Here is a 21,733-nt window from a genome sequence, read left to right as displayed (position 1 = left end):
TGTGTTTGGTCGCCATGAAGACTCCTGTTGTCCTCGTGGCTGTCCTCCTACTCTCAGCAGGACTCCTCATGTTTCTAGAGGATGGTACAGAAAACGAACAGCACCATCTACGGACGAGATGGACTCATGACAATTCACACCTCCGTGACATGACACAAGACCACATTCACCCATGGATGAATAACGCATGGTACCGCTACGTACATGACAGAACTAAGGGAGAGCCTAATAACACTGCATGTTACGTCTGCTCCCACATGCCATGCACTTCAACACATCCCACTTTTTATGGAAACTACATGAATAAAACACAAGCCAAGTGCGCTGCCAGCTTCACGGGCATTGGCTATCAACATAAGAAAATCATCATTGATGAGACAAGCTCTGTCATCTATGTGCTTAACCTTCTTTAGTATGTTTCAGGGACCACCCCAATACGAGGTAATCACCGTCGAAAACGCTGGATTTGACAACGGAACGTGTGACCAGCTCTTCTGGATCAACTTCAACGTGACGAATCGGAACACGTCCATTCACTTCCCAGTGTTCTTGGACCAAACCCCAGGGAAGAACCACTCCATGTGCTACCGACAAGACAACGGTAACAGACCCCTAGGCGACACCACCAACTGTAACCAAACCACAGCCAACGGAGAGGGCGCACCTGTAAACACGTCCGTGCCAGCAACGGCACCTACTGGGTGCAGGGAATGGCCTGGCTGTGTGGACAACGTGCCTACTTCATACTGCCACCCGGATGGACGGGCACCTGTGCCCCAATCTTCATTTCAGACCACACCTTCAGGATGTCAGCTGTAAATATCTCTCAGACTACAAGACGACGATGAGACGTCTCCACAGTGCAACCACATGACCCCATCTATGGCAGTGATGTGCCAGAGGGATTTAAGCTTTGGACCACCGGACAAAAGGTCCTCCACTCACTGTTTCCATGGGTGGGCACCGGAAAGAACATTTTAAGGATTGAAACTTTGGATTACCGCTTTGGACTGTTCCTGAATGCCTCATGCAAAATCAACAATCAACAAAATGAAGAGATTGATGCCCTGCGCATAACTGTGATGCAACACCGAGTCGCACTGGACATGATTCTAGCTGAAAAAGGAGGACTCTGTATACTCTTTAACAACACATGCTGTACATACATTCCAGATAATGTTCACTCTTCCAACATGACCGACGCCTTACGCACGCTGAAACAACTCAGGGACGCTCAGCAACAGGACTATGTCACGAACACTGAAGATTGGCTTACCTGGCTGTTGAGTGGTTCCTGGAAATCTCTTTTAATAAAAGGACTGGTTTTTGTAGGAGTTCTTCTACTCCTACTCTGTTGTTTTACTTCTTGTATTTTGCCATGTGCACAATCAATGATTAATAAAGTTGTTGCAGTCCATGTGCAGGCATACCTGACACTGCCCATGGACGAAGATGATGATAATCCCCTGACACTGAAATACTGTAATAACACCAATGTATGACGTGCTGATTAAAAATGCGCTGCAAGAAATCATGCACAGATAATAAACCAATGGTGTTTTAACTAGTGTGAAAGTTAAACAACAGGAGGGAAATGTGAAAAGATTTTGTTTATTATTCAAATATGCTTTGCTTGTGATTGTGTAAACTCTGAATGACGATTCACTCTGATAAACATGAAGCCTTGCCTATGCTTATCAAATGCCTGTGAAGACAAGTTCCTGTGCAAAGAGCAACGGAAAATGACACTTAAGCAGACGTTTAGTATAGTACGGACAGAATGTTTAGTAAGATATGCATTTGTCAGTTAAGCAATCTATATTCTGAGAACAGGCGGAGACTGCCTCCGTCTGCTGTGTAACCTACATGCCTATATAAACTGCAATAAAGAAGAGTACTGGTGTGACTGTCTCTTCAGACGCTCACCCCATGTACATGTGATTTTTATATTGTCTCATTGTGTCTCTGTTTTACTTTGGCAGCCTTCTATTTGGGAATTTTCCCCTAACAACAGTACATTCTCAAGGATGCCTTAGTTCTAAGAAATTAGTGGCCTCTTTGAATTCTGACTAAACTGTTCCCAAGCAAAGATGATAAAGTGCAAACAGCGGAGATAAATGTGGCTAAACCAAGTGGGACTAAGTTCTTTACCAGACCTCAGAGACTGTTATTCTTCTTCCCCCACAGCCTTGACAGTGAAAGTAATTTATAACTTTATTCAAACTAGCATTAATTTACACCAGGTGGGGAGTTGTTATTTTGATATACACATTTTTGAGTCAATGATTTAATTTATTAACAAAACAAAACAAAAACACTAGGCTGGGCAGTTACTGCAGCATTTGTCTGTAAAGGACTTAATTAGAATGCTGCCATGCTCTATTTCTTACTTTTTATGTGTACCTGTTCAGTGTTGTATAATATGGAGCCCCGCAGGGGACATGGGAGAAAAAAAAAATTAAGACGGACTTTTGCGAGATCTCGCAAAACAAACTCGGGATCTCGCAAAAGTTTTAGCCGCATTCTTCGGAGACTGCCAGCTCGAAGCCGACCGGGAGGTCGAGGCATGATGTGCCGGGAGAGCGGTGTTCCTCCCGGCTGTAGTAGGTCTCGACCTCCCGTTAGCTTGATGATATAGAGATGGTGGGTGTCAGATCTCCGAAAACGTCGGAGCACTTTTGCAAATATGTGATGTCTTGTAAACCGAGCAGATATTTGACGTTTACACAGCTACATTCACGCCTCAAAATATCTTAAAAGTTTATTTTGGGACCCAGAAAGAGTAATATTACAACTAAGTAGCTGCCGCCATTGTTGGAATTCAACTTTTGCGAGATCTTGCAAGAGTTTTGCGAGATCGCAAAAGTTTTGCGAGATCTCGCAAAAGTTCATCGTAATTTTTTTTTCTCCCATGTCCCCTGCGGGGCTCCGTAGTATAAAACTTCATTCAGGAAATGAAAAAATGCAGTACGGAGTCCCGCAGGGGACATGGGAGAAAAAAAATTACGACGGACTTTTGCGAGACCTCGCAAAAGTTTCGCGAGATCTCGCAAAAGTCCGTCTCGGGATCTCGCAAAACAAACTCGGGATCTTGCAAAACTTTTGCGAGATCTCGCAAAACTAACTCGGGATCTCGCAAAACTTTTGCGAGATCTCGCTCCTTTTTGATAGCAGTTCAGTTGAAGGGTGCGGACATGGAGGAGGATTTAGAACATTTTTTGCGGTCAAGAGAGGTCCCACACGACGACATCATGCACATGCAACAAGACAAAGTACGTATAAACAACAAAGCATTAAACACCGTGGTTCAAAAGGCGAGTAACTTGTTGAAAAACCGAGGTTGTATATCCATGCCTTTAATGTTAACTCTTGTAAATATGTTCAGGTTCATTAAACATAACTCATTAAGTCCACATATGTTTTGAAATTTCAAATCGTGTCCAAATTCATTGGCTGCATCCTCCTGAGGACCCGGGCTTCGTGGTCTACGTGGGCCGGGTCCTCAGAAGGTCGGGTAGGCCGGAAGTTGGACGGTCTAGCCTTTTGATTAGCGTCACCGCTGTCTCGGTGGAGTTTAAGAAACTCGGCCGTCTGCTCCTTGCTATCTAAAATATAACAGGACACTGGAGTAAATTCTCGACCATCTCACGCTTCTGTTTAATCAGTTTTCTGTTTGACGTTTATTCAGCGGTGTAAAAACCAAGGAGGAACCCACCCGGGGGATTAATAAAGTTTTATTTGATCTAATTTAATCTAATAACTTTAATCTCAGCCAAACCGTTTACTCACGAACAAATAAAACGCTGAAAAATGCCAAACAATAACATTTTTAGGTTGTCTAAATCTTTTATATATTACGTTTAACCTGAGTAGCAAAAGTCCGCGGTGATCTGAAAATGATGTGCCGGGAGTTGTGCCGTTCTCGGCAGCTTCAGTGACCCTCGAGCTCTCGGCAAGCTATTGAGCTGGTGGGTAACAGACGTCAACAAAAAAGTCGAAGCACTTGCAAATATGCGATACCTTGATAAACCAAGCAGATATTTCAAGTGTACACACCCACGTTCTCGCCTGAAAATATGTTAAAAGTTTATTTTGTGACCCAGAAAGATTAATAACAGTAATTTTAAAACTTATTAGCGGCTGCCATTACCGGAAACTGGAGTTTGGCTGGGCCGCGCTATGAATTCTGGGATATGGTGGGCCACGAAGCACACACCCGACCCATCCTTCAAATTCGGTGAAAAGGAGGACGCATTTTTCCGCTGCATTCGGAGGAGTCTACGAATTTGGACTGCCTTCGGCGCATCGCTGTGACGTAATTGGTCTACAAAAGCGTCCTCAGGAGGATGCAGCCCATGAATTTGGACACAGCTTGTATGTCTAAAATGTGATAAATAAATTTTTTTTTAAAAAGAGGTTGCAGCCCATGAATTTGGATGTTGTTTGGATTAAGAACTCTATTTCTTATACAGTTAGCATTCCATGTGTGCTAGTGTGGCATTAATAGCATTTCTCTAATGTTTTATGTCTGCAGGTGGATAAGGCAGTGCTGTCCGTCATGACTGATGGACAAATGGCAAAATACATAAGGACATATGGTGACAGAGTAGCTGTCAAGTCCTTCTGTCAACAAACTAAGTACAGCACAGATAAAGAGACTCTTCTGCAGAACCTAAGAGATAAAATTGCGGCACGGAAAGTAAGATCAAAAACCAAAGGAGTGCTGTGTGGTTCATCAGGTGTGTTCCACAAGCAAGGTGAAGGGATGGCAAGACAGAGAAATACTGCAGGAGAGAAGACCTGCAGAAAAATAGAAATCGGATGGCTTCATTTTAGCAGTAATGAATACCGTCAAGTGAGAACCAGAAATGGTGGAGGAACAAGACATGCAACTGTGGAAAAAACTACAACTGTAGCTAAGATTTTGGAAATGGGAAAGGACCTGTTTTTTCCAGATGGGAACTCGCCAAAAGGGAGAGTTGAAGACTTTGACATTGATGTCTGTGATTTTAAAAGAAATTCGATTCCTTTAGATGACACTGTTGGCAAACTTTATGAACAAACCAAATTGAAGATCCTGAGATTTTACATTTGCACGAAAGATGAAACACCGTCAACAGTTCAGTCCTCATCTGTAGAGGATTTTTCTGTCAGCATAACTGAAGAAGATTCACCGGTGACATTACTTGGATCTGACAGTGAGACAGATGATTTTGTCCCAGATCTACTTGACCATGGGGATTCATCTGACAGTGACACTGGCAAACAGGTTTGTTAAAATAAGAAAGTTATTATTAAAAATAATGATCACTTTAAAGTTACTGTATTTTGTTGTGTTTAGTAGTGCTTGGTGGTAACGTGCGACATTTTCTAATTTCGTTGTACTATTGTACTAGGTATGACTGTGCAACGGCAATACAGAGTTGTCTTATTCAAGTGCTTTATGTACATCTACGACTACTTTCACTTCTGTAGGATGAAATTATTCCAGGAATTTTTTGTTGACTTGTGTGGTAAGGTACATTTAATACATCTGTGAAAGAATTACAGCTTTGTATTCATTAACATGTAGTAAATGTTTGGCTGCTGAAAAAATAATTGAATTATGTTCGTTTGTTTCTTGTGTTTGTTTTCTGGTTCACAGATTCACAATTTCCAGAGGGAACCCAATCCAAAAAAACTGAAATCACTCTGTGAGGCAGTGACAACACAAAGTCCAGGAAAATCACATCATATGCATTCAACCCCAACAGACATTAAAAACACTGTCGTGGGACAGCGGCAGCAGAATGACTCAAATGATCATGATTTCCCTGACCACTGCTCTGAAATTATTGATCTGACCAGTATAGTTCCTAATAAATCCTTCAAACTAGAGTCCCGGGACAAACTTCCAGAAGATTTGGAATTTCGTTTTCCAGACATAGATGAAGCGGATACGGTTCTATGGAATCCTGAAGAGGATCTTGTCAGAGCCCATGGTGATGACACAGTTGTGATAACCCTGAATTATGTCAACAGTGAGGATCTCACACAGGTAAGACCATGGACAGTTGTGGTTGATGTGGTTTATGTAAGTGTTACAAAATATGGAAATTTATTTATACTCAAATTCAATGACTTGCATAGTTCTGATTTTAAAAAAGCTGATCATGCATTCCTGCTTGGACAAAATTTAAGCATGTATGTTATTTTCTGTAATATTATTCTTTTGGATCTTAAAAGAAATAACCTACAGTACTGTGAAACACTTGCTCGATTTCTATTAATCAGAATTCATCTCTTGTTTGTTTAAAACTTGATTTTGTTGCAGCAATAATACAACATTTTAAGTAGTAAGAAGTACATCAAGATCTGATAAAAACCTGTGGAATTCCACTGTAATATGTCTTTTTACTCTTGTAAGTGAGACATATAGGCTGAAAATAAAGAGGTGTATCTTTTTCTTAAGACCTATTGACATATTTTGCAGACTTTTTAAGAACATTCATGATTTAGAATAGGCCAAGGTAGAAGATTGAAGAAGAGTCTTATAATCTTGAAGGGTTAAGGTGTCTGTTGTCAGTTAATGCAATACTTCCTTCTCAGAATGCCGACACAAATGGATTACCTATGGATGGTTTCCTGCTCCCATTGTCTTCAGCTAATGGCTTGCCCACACCCCATATGCAGTCAATACTGGAGGAAGCAACCCAGATTGCACAGGTAAGATGGATCAATTCAGGCAACCATAAACACCTATCTTTACATACTGTAGAGATGGCAAAATTGCATGCTATTTTCTGAGGATATGGCAGTTTGTGGGTCCATTTGAATTAAAAGGATATTGTCAGTTGAGAGACAATTCCAGTGTTTAACATTAAGATAAGATTAAACAGGAAATTTAGTCTTGAAATCAAATTATTTACATAACACAGCAGCAACACATTGTTTTGGTGTCACTATTGTGTTCTCTACCTTTTTTGCACAGAAGTGAGTCTTCTCATACATGTATGAGCATGTAAAGAACACTTGTATAATTTTCTGAGGCATACGAGGAGATCCATCAGGCCAAAATGTTAATGTTATATATAAATTATCAGTGCAAACATGGTTTGGGAATGTACAGCCCACTAAAATTAGACAAATCAATTTCAAACTTTTTCAGAACATTGATATTGTGTAATCTGTACAATTTATTTACATTTCTTATGGACTGTGCATGTTTTGTCTTTTACTAATTTCATCGCACAAGGTTTGCCTTTAGATTCAAGCAGCCAACTTTCCCCATCAAATTCAGGAGACCCACAGAGCCCCCTACATGTATCAGTTCGCAGGATAAAAGTTGTTGATGATCTTTTGGCTGTATTTATGGACAGTAGCATTATGAATGAGACTTTAAAGATGAACTTTGTAAATGAAAATGCTGTTGATGATGCTAGGGTGTCAAGGGAGGTTTACACTGCATTTTGGGAGCAATTTTTGGAACAGTGTGAAGGTGAAACTGAACGAGTTCCAAGGCTGAGGCCAGACTTTAATGAGGCTGAATGGCAAGCAGTTGGGCAGATATGGGTGAAAGGCTTACTAGACCATGGTGTCTTTCCAGTGAGGCTGTCAAAGGCTTTCATTTTAGCCTGCATCCACAGAATGGACTCAGTTGATGTAGACATTCTGATTGCATCGTTTCTCAACTATCTCCCTCCTGTTGAGAGATCTGCTGTCGACAAGGCTCTCCAAGGCACAATGAATGAAAATGATAAAGAGGACCTGCTTGACCTTTTTACAAGGATGGGTTCCCACTTCCTACCACCTAAGAACAACATGCAGCCTGCCATTGAAACAATGGCTCATAAGGCCATTCTCCAAGAGCCAAAGTATATAATGGATTGTCTGTGAAGGTTCTCAGTCATCCAGGTCATCGTAGTCAAAGGAGTTTGCAAAGAAAAGCGTCTGGACTTCTTTAAGTTGCTTGAAGACGTTTCACCTCTCATCCGAGAAGCTTCTTCAGTTCTAAGGTCAAATGGCCAAGAGTCCCAGATTTAAACCAAGTGGGAGTATCCCCCCAAAGAGGGACAAAGGACCCCCTGGTGATCCTCTAATCACATGAGCCAAGGTGTGAAAGTGGGTGTGGGACCTAATCAGCCAGGGTTTCGGGTGTGCTCATTGTGAAACCTGGCCCCACCTTGTCATGTGAATTCCTGAGATCAGATGGCCCAAGATGTGAGTGGGCATTAAGGCGTCTGGGGAGGGAACTCAAAACTGGATTATAGATGGCAGACAGTTGGTGTCGTAAACCACCGCCTCTGTTCAAAGATGGTCGCTCACAGTGGACATAGATGGCCTCTTTCACTCCTCTTTCAAACCATCTGTCCTCTCTGTCCAAAATGTGAACATTGGCATCCTCAAAAGAGTGACCTTTATCCTTAAGATGCAGATGGACTGCTGAGTCTTGTCCTGTGGAGGTGGCTCTTCTATGTTGTGCCATGCGCTTGTGAAGTGGCTGTTTGGTCTCTCCAATGTAGAGGTCTGGGCATTCCTCGCTGCACTGTACAGCATACACCACGTTGTTAAGTCTGTGTTTTGGAGTTTTGTCTTTCGGGTGAAAGACAAAACTCCAACATAGAAGAGCCACCTCCACAGGACAAGACTCAGCAGTCCATCTGCATCTTAAGGATAAAGGACACTCTTTTGAGGATGCCAGTGTTCACATTTTGGACAGAGAGGACAGATGGTTTGAAAGAGGAGTGAAAGAGGCCATCTATGTCCACTGTGAGTGACCATCTTTGAACAGAGGCGGTGGTTTACGACACCAACTGTCTGCCATCTATAATCCAGTTTTGAGTTCCCTCCCCAGACGCCTTAATGCCCACTCACATCTTGGGCCATCTGATCTCAGGAATTCACATGACAAGGTGGGGCCAGGTTTCACAATGAGCACACCCGAAACCCTGGCTGATTAGGTCCCACACCCACTTTCACACCTTGGCTCATGTGATTAGAGGATCACCAGGGGGTCCTTTGTCCCTCTTTGGGGGGATACTCCCACTTGGTTTAAATCTGGGACTCTCGGCCATTTGACCTTAGAACTGAAGAAGCTTCTTGGATGAGAGGTGAAACGTCTTCAAGCAACTTAAAGAAGTCCAGACGCTTTTCTTTGCAAACTCCTTTGACTATATAATGGATTGCTTCTCCACACCCACGGCTCGTCTGCAGCTGAAACTGTCAGGCAAGGAAAGTGTGTTGTCTCTGTATGAGACAAAGAAGGCCACAGGCAAAAGACTAGTGCAGGTGTTTGAAACAACAAAATTGATGCTGTCTCACGGAGAACAGACAACCTTTAACCATCTTCAGCGTTATGTTAAAAACGCTGATGAAACCAAAGCTGAGAAAATCCTGCGCTTCTGCACAGGATCTTCTGTGATATGTGTTGACAAAATTTTGGTGTGCTTTAATGCTGAAACTGGGCTCAACAGAAGGCCTGTTGCTCACACCTGTGGAGCTACCCTTGAAGTGCCATGCACTTACAGTTCTTATCCTGAATTTCACACCGAGTTCGACAATATCCTTTCCAGCAATTACTTTGAAATGGACATCATTTGAACTTGATGAGTGTACTAATGGTTACAGCTGTAATTGTTATATGTATGATTATCCTTGGGTTCATAAATTCTGTCTTTTCTCATTTGTCATTGAAGCATTTGATATATTCAGCCGTATAGTAAGCAGTCACACATTTAATTTTCTGATGGCTTAGTTGTATGTTGGCTCAGATTTCACAAGGACTCTTTATTGTTTAAAATTCTTTGAAAATGACTGCATCTTTAACTTCTGTTGAAAACAAGGTTTGAGTTTAGCGTTAGAGGGACAGATCACATCAAAATCTGCTGTCCATATTGTCATTGTTTTCTTTTACTCCTGCCATCAGCCAGAATAAAGGCTCGCTTTTGTTTTAAGTTCAGTGTCCTCTCTCTCTTTCATTGTCTGCTTTTGGGTATGTTCTCTCAACACACCTGCATGCCCCGCAGTGACACACATTGGCCTGCTGTTTATCCATCTAGAATGTTTTGTCGTGAGTTGCCTAGTTTTGTGAGATATTAGCTGTAGAGATCTCTTCCTTGTTGAAAAACTACATGAAGCTACATAAAGTCGACATAAAGACATTGCTACTAAGCATTAAGTACCATGTGAAACAAGAGAAAGGGCTTGTACAGTCAATATCTCTAAAATTGGGCAACTCGCACTAAAACTGGATTAACGAATACTACAGCTAGCGAACAGAAAAATGTGTAAATTTGATTTTAGGGTGAAAGGTCCATTAATATTAGCAAATAATGTCACTATGGTTGCAAAAAAAGTTATTGAAAGTTAATGATAAGATCCTGTTTACAAATTCTTAAAGCTGATGTAGCCTATAAACATCATCTTGTAACAATAAGTCCTATTCCCCTTGATTAGCTTCCTAAATGTTTACTAGTTGTTTTGTTAAAAAGCATATTGCCATCACAAGTTCTTTTTTGAAAGGACTTTGCCCATAATGTGACATACAGATGATCCACAATTCTTTATACTGTCTTATGTAAATACAAATTACCAAGTAATGATTATCAGATTTAACAGTTTCTTGGATAAACAAGTTTGTATGCCAGGATTTCAAATTAGATTAAATAGTATTTATGGTTAATTATGAAGTATTGCTACATTTTAGACAGATTATGCACTTCTGTCTACCCTTCTCTGAAATTAAAGTGCCTGGGAACACAGGCAGTCAATACACAGATGTTGTCGATATGCTTTTGTCATTTGCAATTTTTTAGTTGTCTGTACTACATAGTCCCCCCCCCAAAAAAAAATAATTAGAAATTGATTAGATTTCAGTTTATTTATCCGGTAGTTCAACAACACATATCATCCTTTCAGAAGTGGCGAGTTTTGCAAAAATAGCATTCGAATGAAATTGCTGTTCATCAACAGTATAGGTGGGTGCAGAGAATTTATTATTCAGCTGATAAAATAAGCTTCAGATAAATTCAGTGGCCAAAAAAGAATGTTTATATCTATTTGAAATTCTAAGAGTTCAAAAGGTCTTGATTTAGTTCTTTATTTTTTCAGTTTTGTTTAACCAACATTAAAAAACTAAAGCTCGTCTGGAATCAGAATAAATAGTTAAAAAAAATAGCAAAAATGACATGAAATAATTATATTTTTAGACAGAGAAACTTGAGTTTAGAAAAATGCCAAGGTGCCCCCCCTCAGATTATAATGCCCCTTAGTACCATTTCATGTAGCCTGCCAGTGTGACAGTGGGCGTTATAATATATATAAAGCAACAAGGCATAACAGAATATCTCTTCGATTTTAAACTGTATTCTAGCCAACATCAACAACTAAACATTCCCGTCATTAACAAATAGAGATGGTGTAAATAAATACCAACTCACCATTTAAAAATTATTACAAAATACTCAACATAAACCACCATTATCTTAGTAAACACTGTACATTAAAACTCCTAACACATTAAATTAAGACTTCTCTTATGTTTTGATCCATGTATCAAGCCAAATAGACAGGTAAAGTAATTTGAAGTAATACACATAGACATAGAACTTGATAACATTTGACAGAAGATTACAATGTTTTTGTGCTAAAGAACACTCAGAATATCATTAACAGGCAGAGACTCCCCTTTATACTTTAGTTCACTGACCCTCCTGGAACACAACAATAAATATTTCTCTATAAGATATTCTCATAAATGACTGTGTACAAGAAAGCTTACAGTTTACAGTCTGTTTAATATCCAGAAGTTAGCTTTCTCACATATAGCACAGGTCAATTTTGAGAAACGTTCTCTGCTGCAGTGTATGCAATTTACACTAATGCCATGATGTTCTCTCTTAAATGCATGTACAAGTTCACAGCCTGATGTGGGTCTGTTGGTGGAGTCAGATGGGACTCGGTCATGAGGATATTGCATAGTTCATACACATCGGGGTCACATGGTTTGGTCAGTCGAAAAACACACTGGGCGTTTCTCAATATGCGTACTTGCGTTCTCGTGTACTCGTGATACGTCATCAGTCGGAGACCAAGTACTGTTCCAATTCGAAGTACGCATCAAGCCGAGAACGCGAAAAAGTCCCGGATGTGTTCTCGCTCCGCCCGTTTTATCGAGCATGCATCGGTGTGGACTTGGTACAGCTAAATATCCCAGAATGCATTTCGTCCAAAACTCAACAGCGGACTCCTGGCACATCGTTTTCAACCCCACCCCCCACCCCCGCTCACGGTCTTCTCACTACTCAGGTTAAAGAAACCCCAGCAGCTGTCTATAGTATTGAGTGTCCACTAAAATAGAAATAAAAGCATTCTAACATCTCACCTGCTTGTTTTTATTAAGGTATGTACATGTATGTACATGTACACTATTTTTATTAATAGAGGTTTCACTACTGAGGTTAAAAATGATATATAAGTCACTTAGATCACTTCTAAATGTTAATGTTTGGTTTATTTCAGTGTTGTATTTGTTCCTGAGTAAACCGGTTTGGCTGTGATTAAAGTTAAGCTTCATAACATGTTACTCACAGTTAAATTAAGAGGGGACGGCAGTAAAAACTCTGGACCTGTGACATCATCACGTATGCAGGTGTTCCAATTGTACATATCGCGAGTCCGTGCTCGCGTTCTCGGCGGGTACGTACTCCCGTGCGTTCTCGGCGAGTACGTACTCACCGAGAACGCGAGTACGTACTCGCGTACTTGAGAATTGAGAAACGGCCACTCAGTTTTACACATTTCAACATGTTCTTCTTCAGTGGGGCAAAGGAAGTCTCTTGTCCCGTAGAGCTCAGGTAATGTATACATTACATTAGGTCGACCACTGGGGATATTGATGTTTGTTGATGGCCTGATGGAGTGTGCATTCCAAACCTGTGCAGTGTCATCCAGCTCATCCTGTTGAAAAGAATACAGAAATTTAAGAAATGCGATCGCATGTATGTATATACATATATGCAGATCACGATGAGACAACTCACTCACTGAGAGGAAGGTTTCTTATATTTATGCAATTTATTATTTTTAAACAATCATGTGAATTTTTGTAATCATGTACTTTACCTAATGTCATCTGTACAAGTGTTTCACACACTAACTCCTGTTACTGTTATGCTGTGATATTTTACATTAGTACTATTGGTCTTATTACTACCTGCTTGGCTCATCTACTCCCCTTATAATAATCAATTTGTTTTATGTCACTGATCATTGTATTTTGTATTTGAAAGTTATTTGGATATTCCAATCAAAATAATTCCAAATTGTAAATAGTTAATATTATAGATGAGAAATTTTCATATGCCATGTCAACATCTTCAACATAGATGTTACTGTAGTCTTGGTTGTTGAGCTCTGCCTTAAGGTGGCCAATTGCTTAAGCCTAAATTATAGTATTTACACAATTTTTCATTTACTCCCTGCTCCTGTCAACCTCTTCTCCCTGTCTTGTCTCTTTCTTCCTGCAAGTCTCTCCATTCCCTAAACCTGGCACAGATCTCATCTCTCACAATACTTCGTGTATTACCTCTCTATCACTTCCTCGGTTTCCTTTATCTCTCACTCACACACGCATGCATCCATACACGCAACAAAACATATTTTATTAACTCACCTGGATGAGTCCCATGCAACAAAACTGAAGGAGGTTTTTGTCCAGAAACCCACCATCAAAGTACCCGTTGTCTCTGATGTCTGCAAATAAGGATAACCAGAACTCCAGACACTGGCTGCGAAGAAAACGCCACCAGTATTCAATCCTTTGATTGGCGGTACTTGCTCCCTCCAAGTAACTCTCAAGGGTGTCGTTAGGAGCCACGGGCACAAGGAAACGCTGAAAGCCTCTAACATGGCCATTTTCAGTTCCAAGATCGCCCCTCACAACTCTAGGGCAGCCCTTTAAACGCTGCACCGCTTCTATGTAATACCCCCCGATCACTTTCGGATTACTATTTGTTGTGTACGCATTAAGCCAGATTATTTTTCTCGAGAAACCGTCAATACTACCATTGATACAGATGCCATATGGCTTCAGTTTGTCGTATGAGTCCATGTGCCAGATGAAGTTCGGCCCTTTTGAAAAATAGTTCCTTCGCCTGAAACGTCTTGCTTGCCTCAGTGCGACACCTCGGAGATCCAGCTCCTTCAAGACCAAGTGCACATCCTCTTTCCTCACGCGTAGTCCATGTTCCCTGCATTTAGTGTACATCCATCGGTATCCATGAAGCTGCCCAGAGTACTGCAGTTGGTTGTCAATAAATTCAACCAAGACGGCCAGGTCAGAGTACGCTTTGTGACGAGTGTGTCCCCTTGTGCTAAGAACTCTCTTCAGATGTCTTTCGCTTATATGAAAACTGTGTCTACTGCAAAGCAAAGTTTTAATGTCTTTATAGTTTAGTCCAAGCTCAAAGTAAAAATCTATGAATCGCTCAAATGGGTGTGTGTCCTCCATCGCTGTGGTTGTTTCTAAGGTTTCAGTGCTGATTTGGAGGTGTATGGTACGGACTTTTGCGAGATCTTGCAAAACTTTTGCGAGATCCCGAGTTTGTTTTGCGAGATCCCGAGTTTGTTTTGCGAGATCTCGCAAAAGTCCGTCTTAATTTTTTTTTTCTCCCATGTCCCCTGCGGGGCTCCGTACCGTACTGTCCCACTGGACTGGACATTAATTTAGTTTTTTTTAGCTACATCTGGTGAAGTTGTGGTAAAATGCGGGTATTAGCAAGCTAGCCTGAAGCTAATATTTGCTAAATTTAGGGACACCCGTGTCTCTTTAGGAGTTGGAGGCCGGTGTTTTAGGAGTGGCACAAGATCTCATCAACAGGCAGTGTTGGGGAGTAACGTAATACATGTACTGGTGTTACGTATTTAAAATGCAAAATATGAGTAAATGTATTCGTTACAGTCAAAGGAGTTTGCAAAGAAAAGCGTCTGGACTTCTTTAAGTTGCTTGAAGACGTTTCACCTCTCATCCGAGAAGCTTCTTCAGTTCTAAGGTCAAATGGCCGAGAGTCCCAGATTTAAACCCAGTGGGAGTATCCCCCCAAGGAGGGACAAAGGACCCCCTGGTGACGCCCACTCACATCCTGGGCCATCTGACCTCAGGAATTCACATGACAAGGTGGGGCCAGGTTTCACAATGGGCTCACCCGAAACCCTGGCTGATTAGGTCCCACACCCACTTTCACACCTTGGCGCATGTGATTAGAGGATCACCAGGGGGTCCTTTGTCCCTCCTTGGGGGGATACTCCCACTGGGTTTAAATCTGGGACTCTCGGCCATTTGACCTTAGAACTGAAGAAGCTTCTCGGATGAGAGGTGAAACGTCTTCAAGCAACTTAAAGAAGTCCAGACGCTTTTCTTTGCAAACTCCTTTGACTACGATGACCTGGATGACTGAGAACCTTCACAGATGTATTCGTTACAGTTACTGTTTAATAGGTGATATCTAGTTTAGTACAGTTACTTTGCTGAAATAAATGGATTACATGGCGGTATTTTCCTGTTTCATAGTTAGGCTATGGTCTCTCTATTTTTGGTAATTCCACGCCGGTGGAAACCCAAACAAAACACGCATTAAGAGGCTCTAATGCCTGTCTCTCTATCTCGCGGCCCATGTCACCCCTACTTACGGCCCGTGAATGAAGAAATATTTTTAAAAATTATTATACAAAAATTATTTAATATGAAGGCAATAGGCAGAGTGTTACAGGCAATGCCCTAATGCAAGCCTATTCAAATGGCGCCCCGCGGGCCACATGCGGCCCAGAAGCAACCTGCGAGTGGCCCTGCCTGTGGGCCTGGCAGAAACACAAAGAAAATGCAAAAAATTAATTAATTAATTAATTAAAAAAAAATAAAAAATTCCTACAACGTATTGTAGTCTGTGAATGCAACACTCCTAGTAGCCTAGCAATATTTAACCCACAATGCACTGTGATGTAAACATATTAAACTATCATCGTAATATGTGATGCAACAACAGCATGTCTTTCTCAGTCCAAAAGCGTAAAATTGACAATGAAAAGTCAATTTTAAAATGAATAAGTATTTGCCTGGACTGACAAATACTTATTCATTTTACTGCCAAATCCAAATGCCAAACCTATGTGTTTAATTTGCAGTGAGTGTGTTGCGGTACTTACGAAGGCACCACAATGACAAACACCAGACTTCCTACACAAACTTTCCAGAGCGATCTCAGGAGAGGGCTGCAAAAGTACAGTTTAATTGCCAGTTTAATAATCTTACATCTGGACTTGTACTACCATGGTGAGGGTCCTGTACAGCCCACGAGAGAGCTGCAGCAGCTTCCCTTCATGTTTGCTGGATCTTGGCGAAGAAGAAAAGGCCTTTTACAGATTCTGAAACCGTTAAATACTGCGTGCTGGCCGTGGTGGATGCGGTGACAAGTGACGAAAAAATTAAAGTAAGTGTGACATCTGCTATTGAAAACGTACCCCTGTCAGACGGTTCAAATATTCGTAGAGTTGAAGTTCTGGCGTCAGACGAGTTTGAAATGCTGTTAGATGACCTGAAGAAAACTGATGTAATGTCTATATCAGGAGATGGGTTCACAGACAGAACTGATAATGCACAGTTGTGCATATATGTTCGTTTTTGGATGGCAGATTGCTCGGCTTACTACCGTTAGAGCGACACACAGCTGGCGAAATAATGTTTGAGAAGATTTCAGCTCTTTTTGAGGAAAATGGTCTGGATATGAAGCGTGTCTGTATACTTGTGACGGATGGGGCTCCATCCATGGCAGGAAAAGTGAGTGGTCAGCAAAATATGTATTTAAATTTGAAAGGGAATGATCAAAATGTTTTTTTTGTTATTATTTCAAATGTGCAAAAAAAAAAAAAAAAAAAGTTTGGTTATAGCTCCCTTTTTTTTTTAAAAAATGGACCTTTTGGTGTGCATTTGTGAGAGTTCACCAGAATTACAGGGGAAACAAGAATAAAAAATTACTTGTTTTTCAATACAGTTGTGTGGGTTTGAAATTGATCATGAACTGCTGCTTACTGGCTGCAAAAAAATATCTGGCCCAGATAAATTCCTCCGTTTGAAAATTTGGCCCAACTCACTTTTTAGTTGAATAGCCATGCCCTAATGCATGTAGCCTCATGGGCAGTGTAGTCCGTGCTGCAGGAAGAATGGACTGTCATACCCGTTATGTGTCTGTGAGGGAGGGAGGGAGAAAAAGGAAAAGTACGAGCTGTCACCGAGCAGAAACGGGAGCTGGAAGCATGTAAATATAATAATAACGACTGCAGCCAAAAAGAGTCTAGTTGGTATTGGTATGGCAAGTAGCCTTCAGTAATAGTAATAGATCACACAGCAATAGTACATTCTTGTAGTTGTAAAGTATTCAGAATACGTTACTTCTGTAATCTGTAGTGGAATACATTTTAAAATTAACCTTCCCAACACTGTCAACAGGTTAGCACCTCATACCACAGTGCAGCAAAGCAGTGTCATGAGTGCTGGGAAGGACAAGCCCAGACCCCAAAACAGACAGTGTAGGAGATGACAAGGTTAGTAATTGTATGGTGAAAAATTATACTTTTTCTACTCTTCTGAGCTTTATACAACTTGTGCATTCACCCAAGCATATTTTTCCTAAGTGCTTTCTAACTAACATTCACACTCCGGTGGATGCATCGGAGAGCAATTTGGGGTTAGTATCTTGCCCAAGGATATTTAGGACATGCAGACTAGGAGAAGCCAAGAATCGAACCACCAACCTTCCGATCAGTAGATGACCTGCTTTACCACCTGAGCTACAGCCACCCCTTTTAGTCAGCTTGACTGGCAAAAGAAAAGTAAATACAAAATCTGCTTCTCACATATAGGGCATTTGCAAGATTTTTTTCAGAACTTCTTCCCTTTATTTCATTACAGCTGTCCTGTGTCAGATGTTCTGTTGACCCACTGTGGGAGGCATCATTTCAGAAAGACCAGGAAGACTGAAACTCACCAGCAGCTCCCTCACAAGAGGGATAAACCCAGCATTTCATGAACACTGATGGAGACCTTTGCTTTGTGTAATGTTAGAAGTACTCAGATAATCCTCAGAGGGTCTGGACTTTTACACAATATAATATCTTTAAGTCCTGTAGAAAGTTAAATATATGTTGTGCTCTCTGGTTACTCTGGTATGAATGACTCTGAATTGCTTTATGGTAAATAACACACTTTTGACAAAAAACAGTGAAAGAATTCCAGATCACAAGTTTTTAGTTTAAAATACAAGTAACAACCTTTGACTTTAATCAGGTTTTATTTAAATGTGTCAGAGAAAACATCTTGTGCTCTTCATGTAGCTGAGTACATTCAGTGTTTAAAACATAAGTTGTGCAGGTCTGAGATCAGCAGTTTTCTGAAACCTCAAACTGAGGTACTGTTAATGCTGATGTATAGTGACACAGTTACATGGGTGATTAATCCTTTTGACTTTTTGTCTTTAAATTTATCAATAAAACAGCTGCAGCTTTCACTGACAGCACATGTGGTACTTTAATCTTTGTACTGTTTTCATCAGTTAATTTTGGAGTTACTACAAAGAGTGAAGATACAGGATAATTTGTCTGCTGTCACTGGGTGGTGCTGAGGTCTGAATCTGAGGACGGCTCCTGTAATCACAAAGAACAGAATCATCACAAACTGAAATATAAAGTTTATCTCTCAAATCTGAAATAAAGCTGATCTTTCTCTGTCCTCACACACTCGGGATCTGAAGTTGTTCAGTCCTACAGTTCTGCCGACAGCTGACATATGAGCTGTTTATTTTATTTTATTTTTTTTAAAGGCCTTATATATACATTTTCCAATATCATGTTTACCTTTGAGTTGTTGATGCTTTATAAATGGACATCTGCAAAGATGAGATGATGGAGCAGGTTTCAGTCCTGGTTCAGTCTGCTGCTGCATCCTGGTCACAACATACGGAGGTGTTATCAGCAGTGGTACTGAACAAGAAATATTAATGGTACAAATTATTTGTCTTAAAGGATGCAAGCTGTACAGAGTACTGCACATGTGACTTTGTGAACATAACTCATTAACAATAATTCGGACTGTTTTTTAACCTGAATATTTGCAACAAACAAAAAATATACAGAGTCAGTGCTAAAAAAAAATAATCAGAGGAAAAATTAAACATAAGCTGCCAAGCGGAAGTAGTTGGTTTCAGTACATAAATATCGGGCTTTGCTATTTAATCCGTAGCTATTGACTAATGAGGGGTTACTGAAGTGCCAGGTTTTTAAAAGTTGGTGTTAATGTCCTTCCACATGTGGCAAGTGACAGAAAACATGCTGCTGTTTGCACATATTTAATAATCAGCTCTGCACAGGAGCAGAAGCAGAGTCCACCCTGTTGCTCTTACAGTATAATACTCATAATAAAAGTACAGTAACCGTGGTTAGTTAGTCACTGAGCAGCCCGGGGCGTTTCTCTTGATTTTTTTAGTCAGGGTAAATTCATTCACCTGCACGGGTTAGCTAAACGAACTTTCCCCTACAGCCGAAGTGCTCATCTTAGGTAGCTAGCTAAGGACCTAAGTTACGGATTAGCTTACAAACACATTTAACTTACCGAAAATATTGTGGTGGGGCCTCAGGTCCTCCTGTCCGGTAGTCCAATTTACTGAAGAACACCTCAGGCTGTCACTTTGAAATAGTCGGTAATGTAAACGCTGGACCTCTCAGCATCTGCCATTCCCGAATACACTCATGGAAGTTTGTCCGTGACCGCAGCCGCGTCGTCCGTGTTTTCTCCAGTCATTCGTCAGCTTTATAATATATGCAAATACATGCGGGTCGGAATCCCCGGCCCCCCAGCGCGCCCCCGGACGCCAAAACAGTGCCAGCAGATTGAAACCGAAAAATGGTTTGAAACCGAAAAATGGTCGAAACTGAAAGAAAAAATTGTAAGCGAAAACAAAAAAAATTCCGGTTTCAATTAATTGTTTTTCACTATCAATTTTTTTTTAGTTTCAATATTTTTCGGTTTCATTTCAAGGTGGCATCGTTCTGATCCCATATTAATGCTCAATTCCGATTTTTTGATCAAATCCGATTTTTTCGTCTGCTTGTTCACACTACAAATAAAATGTAACAGCAAACGCGCTCTAGTGTGAACCCTCAAAGCGGCCCGCATGCGCAAAAGAAGACGTCACACACAACGCGCTCTGTTTAGACCCAGACCAAACAGTATTGTTTGACTGATGGCCCTTAATATAAAGACTTGTTTTGGACTTTACGTTTCCTAATTTAAAGTTATTTTGTTATTTACATATGGCCTAATAATTATCCTTATCGCTGTTTTAGAGAGGAGCGGTGCTTCAAAGGATAGTTGCAGATTTCTGTCAGAATCTGCAGATTATACAGTACAAATAAAATGTTCACGTTTCTCCAACGTTGTCTTCCCAACAGTTTCACTAACATCTACACGGGATGGCCAGGAAGCATTCGCGATGTCTTCTCAGGCGCTTCTCCGGCGCTGATAATTGGCGTCTGTCTTGTGTCAGTGACGTAAAAGACGGATTTAATGCGACATGACCATTCAGACAGCAGTCGCTTTCTAAAACATCAGATATGTATCGGATTCAGTACCACATACGAAAGTGACCGAGATCGGATTTGAAAATATCGGAGTTGTGCTGTTAACACTGTCATACCATGATCGGATATGGGGCGCATAGGGTCAAAAAAGTCGGATTTGATGCGCTTTCGCCTGCAGTGTGAACGTAGCCTTAGTTTGACTTTTAATTTTGTTAGGCCCGATTTGTCAGTTCTATGCTTAGCTGAGACTAGAAGAGGTTAACTGAACAGCACCATTATATCCTGCAAATAAATAAACACAATGTTATTTATCAGTTATTTATTCTGGACCATAAAGCTGGAAGTTAGGTGTAACATACTGTTTTCATGTCTAAACATCAAAACAGAAACATATATACTCTGCAGACCCAAAGATACTGTAGATGTTATTAGGTTCCATTTTGGCAAATAAATTAGTAAAGGTCATGCTCAGGACTTTCTGTGGGAAATGGAAGGTAAACAGTAGTCTTCACTGTCAAAATGATGAGGTCAGCTGGTCTTTTTTCTTTTTTTTCCCCCTTTTTCTTTTATCTCATCTGTTCTCCCCACTTACACACTTTCAGTCATGTGTTATTCAGACTTGTGACTAAAAAGCTTCTTTCATCAATAAATGAAGGATACAATAAAGAGTAGCAGTTGGCCTTTAGGAAAGTTAATTTTCAAAGTCAGGTGAAATTTTTTAAGCATGCCTTTCATTCACTCTACTTATGTGTCTCCTGGATTTTGACCAACAAATTAGTTCATTATACTTCATAACAGTCATGGGAGATATACAAATCTCCCATGACTCTCTTTTCGTCAGCTGACAGACATCATCGTTTTCCTTGTTATTATTGCCTCTGACAACAATGCATCTATCCATGTCATACTTTTTATAAAGTGAAAGCAAAATGTGAATATCTTTTCATGTTTCATCATAGATAATTTAACAGTGTTTCTGATGATTACGTAAAGACTTTGAAGATCGTACTTTAAGAGGTACAAAAAAATGAATAAAAGAATGTATCTGACATGTTTAAACCAACACAAAGTGACAAGAATGGCAGTTCCTCTAGAGGCCACTTGAGACCGAGTCCTAAGTGTGAAGTCA

At 40.6% G+C, this 21,733-nt stretch overlaps 2 protein-coding genes and 1 long non-coding RNA gene across 7 annotated transcripts; 1 reads left to right on the top strand and 2 right to left on the bottom strand.

Annotated features, from left to right (window-relative positions):
- Window positions 1–3,135: 3,135 nt before the first annotated feature.
- Window positions 3,136–18,560, top strand: LOC102078173 (uncharacterized). 5 transcript variants are annotated; one of them, XR_003220596.1, is made up of 6 exons: window positions 3,136–3,272; window positions 4,535–5,269; window positions 5,645–6,037; window positions 6,589–6,705; window positions 17,480–17,862; window positions 17,942–18,560. XR_003220596.1 is itself a non-coding variant. In XM_025908307.1 (6 exons), exons 1-5 carry the CDS (start codon window positions 3,195–3,197, stop codon window positions 17,561–17,563), a joined length of 1,407 nt encoding a protein of 468 aa, XP_025764092.1. In that variant the 5' UTR covers window positions 3,136–3,194; the 3' UTR covers window positions 17,564–17,574; window positions 17,942–18,560. The 5 variants fall into 5 exon arrangements, 3 of the variants coding, with proteins under 3 accessions (XP_025764092.1, XP_025764091.1, XP_019215988.2); XM_025908307.1 differs by having other exon boundaries at window positions 17,480–17,574; XM_025908306.1 differs by having other exon boundaries at window positions 17,480–17,574; window positions 17,709–18,560.
- On the bottom strand, window positions 12,767–14,543 carry LOC109202534 (uncharacterized). Its single transcript, XM_025908308.1, has 2 exons — window positions 13,705–14,543; window positions 12,767–12,936 (listed from the first exon to the last, which is right to left on the bottom strand). The coding sequence occupies exons 1-2, from the start codon at window positions 14,486–14,488 to the stop codon at window positions 12,932–12,934; spliced, it is 789 nt and encodes a 262-aa protein (XP_025764093.1). The 5' UTR covers window positions 14,489–14,543; the 3' UTR covers window positions 12,767–12,931.
- A 71-nt stretch (window positions 18,561–18,631) lies between the features above and the next one.
- On the bottom strand, window positions 18,632–20,064 carry LOC102082387 (uncharacterized). Its single transcript, XR_266847.4, has 3 exons — window positions 19,637–20,064; window positions 18,883–18,971; window positions 18,632–18,672 (listed from the first exon to the last, which is right to left on the bottom strand). It is a non-coding gene; the product is annotated as an uncharacterized LOC102082387 (long non-coding RNA).
- Window positions 20,065–21,733: the final 1,669 nt, after the last annotated feature.

Source organism: Oreochromis niloticus, linkage group LG6 (assembly GCF_001858045.2).
Source record: "Oreochromis niloticus isolate F11D_XX linkage group LG6, O_niloticus_UMD_NMBU, whole genome shotgun sequence".
NCBI lineage: Eukaryota > Metazoa > Chordata > Actinopteri > Cichliformes > Cichlidae > Oreochromis > Oreochromis niloticus.
The sequence above is the reverse complement of the archived record's forward strand: the minus strand, read 5'-3'. Positions and strand labels throughout refer to the sequence as shown.

Coding starts and splice junctions, on each gene's coding strand:
- LOC102078173 (XM_025908307.1), top strand. CDS start 3,195: ATGGAGGAGGATTTAGAACATTTTTTGCGGTCAAGAGAGGTCCCACAC. Junction 3,273..4,534: donor TGCACATGCAACAAGACAAA/GTACGTATAAAC, acceptor TTATGTCTGCAG/GTGGATAAGGCAGTGCTGTC. Junction 5,270..5,644: donor ACAGTGACACTGGCAAACAG/GTTTGTTAAAAT, acceptor TCTGGTTCACAG/ATTCACAATTTCCAGAGGGA.
- LOC109202534 (XM_025908308.1), bottom strand. CDS start 14,488: ATGGAGGACACACACCCATTTGAGCGATTCATAGATTTTTACTTTGAG.